General features: G+C 43.0%; 1 protein-coding gene across 1 annotated transcript in view; it reads left to right on the top strand.

The window, feature by feature from the left end:
- The window catches only part of Nol11 (nucleolar protein 11), a 22,712-nt gene extending 16,798 nt beyond the window's left edge, over positions 1–5,914 (top strand). Inside the window, exons 13-18 of the mRNA XM_021176624.1 lie at positions 53–178; positions 319–570; positions 2,180–2,258; positions 2,685–2,777; positions 4,178–4,285; positions 4,932–5,914. Coding sequence (XP_021032283.1) covers positions 53–178; positions 319–570; positions 2,180–2,258; positions 2,685–2,777; positions 4,178–4,285; positions 4,932–5,048 — 775 coding nt within the window. The 3' untranslated portion in view covers positions 5,049–5,914. The remainder of the gene's footprint in view (positions 1–52; positions 179–318; positions 571–2,179; positions 2,259–2,684; positions 2,778–4,177; positions 4,286–4,931) is intronic.
- Positions 5,915–6,196: the final 282 nt, after the last annotated feature.

The raw sequence follows: 6,196 nt of genomic DNA, 5'->3' as shown, positions 1-6,196 counted from the left end.
AAAAAAAAAAAAAAAAAAAAAATTGTAGTAATTGTATTATTTCTGGTCTCAGCTTATGTCCTGACTTGATGGAGATTGCCCTAGAGCACACAGATGTGCAGATGTTACAGCTGTGTCTGCAGCAGTTCCCCGACATTCCTGAGTCCACCACTTGTGCTTGCTTAAAACTTTTCTTGAGGTAAGTTAGATCCTGTGCCTTCAGTCCCTTGACATCATTTAAGTGTGACTTCTAAGGTGTTGGATGCTTGGATTAGAAAATGAATACAGAAGTTTCAAATTGTGAGAAGAATTAACTTGTGCTTTCAATTAACATCGTAGCGTTGGTGATGATTGTCTTCGAGACAGTAATATCAACATGGAGTCAGTTTTTGATTATGGTGATTCCACACAAGGTGAGAAAAAGGAGATGGAAGAGCAAATTGAAATTGTTCAGAATGGCTTTGGGCCTGAAGATGGGAACTGCAGTGAAGATAGTCAGCAGCTAAATAAAAAGCCTGTAGACACAGCACACGAGCCCGACTCCTTCCCTGTGACCTCATGTCCTGTGCCACCAAAGCGAGCAGCTTTGCTGTATCCTTCCAAATCATTTCCACTGCACTGTGTCCATCAGAAACTAAGGCATTGTTAAATTGTTTTTCCTGTGTGTTTTTCAGTATTTATAAGAAATGCATTATAGTTAATGCTGCCTTCAATTTATTAAATCTGTTTGCTTCTGTGCGCTCTCTCTCTCTCTCTCTCTCTCTCTCTCTCTCTCGTGTGTGTGTGTGTGTGTGTGTGTTGGGGTGAATTACACCCGTGATCATATGCATACTTGGCAAACATACTACCTCAGAGCTGCTTTCCCTTGCCATTTTTATCTGTTTTCTTTGAGGAGTCTTTTGTTGATTCTTCTGGCTTAATTTTGTTCTGACATGTGTCCTGTGGCTCAAGTAGCCAAGGACAGCCTTGGCATGTTCCTGTTTCTACTTGCTGAGTGTGAAGATGATAACAGGTAGGTGCCACCATGTCTAGCTTGGCCAATTTTCTTAGTTAAGAATCTATACTAGGGCTGGAGAGATGGCTCAGTGGTTAAGAGCACTGACTGCTCTTCCAGAAGTCCTGAGTTCAATTCCCAGAAACCACGTGGTGGCTCACAACCATGTGTAAAGGACTCAGATGCCCTCTTCTGGTGTGTCTGAAGACAGCCACAGTGTACTCATATTCCTAAAGTAAATAAATAATTCTTTAAAAAAAAAAAAAAGAAGAAGAAGAATCTATACTAGACCTTATACCTGTTATTACAATACTTGGGAAACTGAAGCAAAAGAATTGCCGAATGAGTGCCGGGCGTGGTGGCACACACCTTTAATCCCAGCACTTGGGAGGCAGAGGCAGGTGAATTTCTGAATTTGAGGCTAGCCTGGTCTACAAAGTGAGTTCCAGGACAACCAGGGCTACACAGAAAAACCCTGTCTCGAAAAGACCAAAAAAAAAAAAAAAAGAATTAACAAATGAATATTCAGGGCCAGCCTAGTCTAGAGTATCCATAAAAGAGAGGGAAAGAAAAGAACAAAGGAGCCACACAACTTTCCCCGAAGCTGCCAGCTTGTGCTTGTGCGGAAGCAGAAGCTCTGGTGCGTTCAAGATTTGGCGTCCCCCGTAATCCACCACCATGGTGAAGACCGCCCTCATCTACGATGGCCTAGTACATAGCATACACAAAGCTGCCAAAGCCTTAGACAAGCACCAAGCCCATCTCTCTGTGCTTGCATCCAACTGTGTATGTCAAGCTGGTGGAGGCACTTTGTGCTGAGCACCAAATCAACCTGATAAAGGTTGATGAGAACAAGAAACTAGGGGAATGGGTAGGCCTCCGTAAGATCCATCGAGAGGAGAAGCCAGGGACGGTGGTGGCTGCAGTTGCACACTGGTTAAGGACTGTGGCAAAGAATCTCAGGCCAAGGATGTCATTTAGTTATTTCAAATGCAAGAAAGAATTAAATTTTGGCTCAAAAAGTGGGGGGCACACAAGCTGTAATGTACAAGCTCCATTGATTCTGTGAAAGTATTGTTTAAGAATGCACAGCATCCCTGAGCCCTGACAGCAGCAGGGTATTGACCTCTCCCAAACCATGAAAAGGAACTGTCTCCACCAGAGCAGCCTTCCCTCTACTGAAGATTTTCCTTAAGTCCCAAGTAGAAATGCAGTCCTTCATTCCGCATACAGTGAGCCCTTCCTCCTGCCGCACTTGAAGGACATCCCTGCGAAGCATGTCACAGTAAGTGCCCTGCACATCTTGTGCATTTTATCTGGGTTAGGTTGGGCTGCTTAGATCTGAGCGTCTGATAGGCCATCCTGGACACTGCAGGATGCTGTCCTGGGCATAAGACAGGTCCGCACGGGTTAAATGTGCTGAGGAGATGAGGGTGGTTTGTGGGTGATCAACCTTGATGTGCTCTTTCTGCCATGCTTGGAAACCAGACAAGTTATCATTGGAAAGACACCGAGAAAGGGACAAATGGTTTGTCACCTGCGTGTACTTGATCTGCCCCAACTTGAGTGAAACGGGGCTTCTTGTCAGGTTTGCTTGATGGATAATTTAGTTGAATAGCTTTGTAAATTTATTGTCTATTATCTACTGGGTTTATTTATAGGGAATATTGTTTTGCCACAGTGGATAATTGTGCCCCTCTTTCCCTCACAGCTGTTTCTCCAGTATTTGTATTTCCTCTATTTGAAGTGTACTGGCAATGCTACCATGACTCTCCCTGGAGTAAACCCTCCAACCGTGAGCCAGGTCAGACATCTTTTTTTTTTGGTTTTTCGAGGCAGGGTTTCTCTGTGTAGCCTTGGCTGTCCTGGAACTCACTCTGTAGACCAGGCTGACCTTGAACTCAGAAATCCGCCTGCCTCTGCCTCCCGAGTGCTGGGATTAAAGGCATGTGCCACCACGCCCGGCGACATCTTTTGCCTTTGTACAGAAACCTTGCAAGCAGTGTCAGCCCTGGATATCTGTAACTGATTTCTCCCTGTCGTCCAAAAAGACACCATCTTTTCCCTCATTCGCCCTGGTGGATTGGAGAGGGCTTCTCTCAGCAGTAGATGGATATCTGGAGTCATAATTCCAGATTACAGAATCCCAAAGTAATCTTTGTAATTGGAAGTTTCTATATCAAAAAAGTTTCAAAAAGTAAACTTTGGGATCAGGTATGGTGGATCAATTTTCAGAATTGATCCTAATTCTGAAAAGTCAGGAGCGGGTGGATCTCCGTGAGTTCAAGACTAGTTTGATCTACATAATGAGTTCTCCTTGCCTCCAAAAACTATATAGCATACTTGTGTAAATATATATTTTATTTGCATTATCTTCACTTTAGCCGGTAGTATCTATGATACTATGTCTGTGATACACAGCACTCATGATATGTCTGTCAGGGTAGAAGGTAAATGGGTTTTTTCTTGTCATTAAAGATAATTTTTTGGTTTGGTTTGGTTTGGTTTGGTTTTTGGTTTTTCGAGACAGGGTTTCTCTGTGTAGCCCTGGCTGTCCTGGAACTCACTTTGTAGACCAGGCTGGCCTCGAACTCAGAAATCCGCCTGCCTCTGCCTCCAAAGTGCTGTGATTAAAGGCGTGCACCACCACTGCCCGGCAAAATAATTATTTTTAAAAAATAGTATTTTGTCTTCTCTTCCTTTGGTGAGACTGTCTCACTGTGGCCCAGCCAGCCTAGAGGTCACACCAGTCATCTCGCAGTGCTCAATCACAGATGGGAGCCACAGACAAGCTTTCTGTAAGGATAACATTAGCCAGCTAGTGCTGAGTGCTGGATTAGATCACTCACTAATGTTATCCTTACAGAGTATAAAAGCAAGAAGAAAACATTTATGTTTCTTAGAAATTATTCCATCTCTAAGCTGAAGGGTGGCACACACCTTTACTCACAGCTCTTTTCAGAGCTAGAGGCAAGCAGATCTCTAGTCAGTCTATCTGCACAGTGAAACCCTGTCTCAAACAAAACAAAACAATTTGTTGAATTAATAAATTATTAATCTTTCACCTGGCGTGATGGCACACGCCTTTAATCCCAGCACTCAGGAGGCAGAGGCAGGCGGCTTTCAGAGAAACCCTGTCTTGAAAAACCAAAAATAATAATAATAATAATAATAATTAATTAATCTTTCTGTATTTACTTCCAGATTATGGATTGGATATGCCTACTTCTAGATGCTAATTTTACTGTCCTATTAATGATACCAGAAGCAAAAAATCTTTTACTTAATCTTTACAATTTTGTGAAGTCTCAGGTTTGTGGTTCTTTAATATTGTCAGGTTTTATTTTGAGTGAGGTCTATGTACATGTGGGTGGGTGTATGCCAGAGCATGATTCTATAGGTTGGGGCACAGCTTGAGAGAGTTCCCATCCTGCAGGTCTAAGGGATAGTGGCCTGTTTCTAGCAGTACTTTGTCTCAAAAAGGAAAAATAATAATAATAATTGGAAACTGTGGATGGGTCCTGAGTACTAGCTGTACTTCCAGAGGTCCTGAGTTCAATTACCAGCAACCACACAGTGACTCATAAACACCTATAATGAGATCTTGTACCCTAACTGGGCATGAGTAAAATCCATAATACATTTCCTTAAAATTTGCCTATAAAGGGGCTGGAGAGATGGTTCAGCGAATAAGAGCACCACCACAGGGGATCTGATGCCCTCTTCTGTGTGTGACAGTGTACTCATATAAATAAAACAAACAATTCTTGAAAAGAAAAATTTGCCTATGAAGAGGTGGCAGTCAGCTCATGGTAGAGGCAACAATACATACTTAAGACCCGTGATTCATTCCAGTACCAGAAAACAAAAATGTTTTTGGAAAAACCACTAGTAGTGATTGGAAGGTGTGATGTATTAGAGTTCTAGCACAGTTACTCTGGGTCCTTGTCTTCTTCAGATCTCCATCTATTCCGAGCTCAACAAGATCGCAGTCAGCTTCCGGGAGCTGCAGAGATTAAATCAGGAGAAGAGCAGTAGAGGACTGTACTCCATCGAAGTGCTGGAACTCTTCTGACAGTCTTGCTGGCTGTTCTGGAACTGGATATATAGACCAGGCTGGCTGCAAACTCACAGAGATCCACCTCCCAAAGTGCTGGGAGTAAAGGTGTGGCTTGATGGATATATATTTTTTTAATATGAATCTTCCTGTTCATCCAGGGAAGAAAGATTTGTTAGTATCCATCTCACTCAGTGTCCAGAGAGAAATGTGAGTCCCTGGACCGTCACAGACCATCATTCCTCAGTGTGCTACGGGTTCCACAGAAATCACTTCTAGGTTGCAGACATCACTGGAAGGATGTTGTGAAAGTTTTTTTAAACATGAAATTGAGCTGATTTTAAGTAAACTTATTTGTGTACTGATAAAAGTCTAATTTTTTACAATGCATTTTGAATAGTTTTTCTTTCAATCAAAGAAGCAAAACCAGGGGCTGGAGAGATGGGTCAGCAATTAAGAGCACTGACTGCTCTTTCAGAGGTCCTGAGTTCAATTCCTGGCAACCACGTGGTGGCTCACAACCATCTGTAATGTTATCCGATGTCCTCTTCTGGTGTGTCTGGAGATAGTGACAGTGTACTCACATATATGAAATAAATCTTTAAAAAAAAAATGAAGAAGCTGCAAGCCATCTCTGACGAGTGGATCTAAAGAAAATGTATATCAGTTGGAAGCTGTTCCCAGTCATCTGTATCATGGAGCAATCAGGGCACCAAGCCAGCATACTGCATTGTGCCTACTGCCATTTCTTCATCTTGCATCTTCTGCCATCTCTCCTCCTTTCTCGGGAGTTGAGAAATTCCCTGTTCCAGTGTGATGTCTCAGATGAACTGTGACAAGGATATGGTAAAGATTGGTTTAAATTATAAAATCTTATTACCAAATAATGAAAATGTCTCTCTTTTAAAAAAGAAAAGTTGGGCCGGCCTTGGTGGCGCACACCTTTAATCCCAGCACTCGGGAGGCAGAGGCAGGCGGATTTCTGAGTTCGAGGCCAGCCTGGTCTACACAGTTGAGTTCCAGGACAGCCAGAGCTATACAGAGAAACCCTGTCTCGAAAAACCAAAAAAGGCCGGGCGTGGTGGCGCACGCCTTTAATCCCAGCACTCGGGAGGCAGAGGCAGGCGGATTTCTGAGTTCGAGGCCAGCCTGGTCTACAAAGTGAG

This window comes from Mus caroli, chromosome 11 (assembly GCF_900094665.2).
Source record: "Mus caroli chromosome 11, CAROLI_EIJ_v1.1, whole genome shotgun sequence".
Taxonomy (NCBI): Eukaryota; Metazoa; Chordata; class Mammalia; order Rodentia; family Muridae; genus Mus; species Mus caroli.
This window is presented reverse-complemented; position numbering and strand designations above follow the sequence as displayed.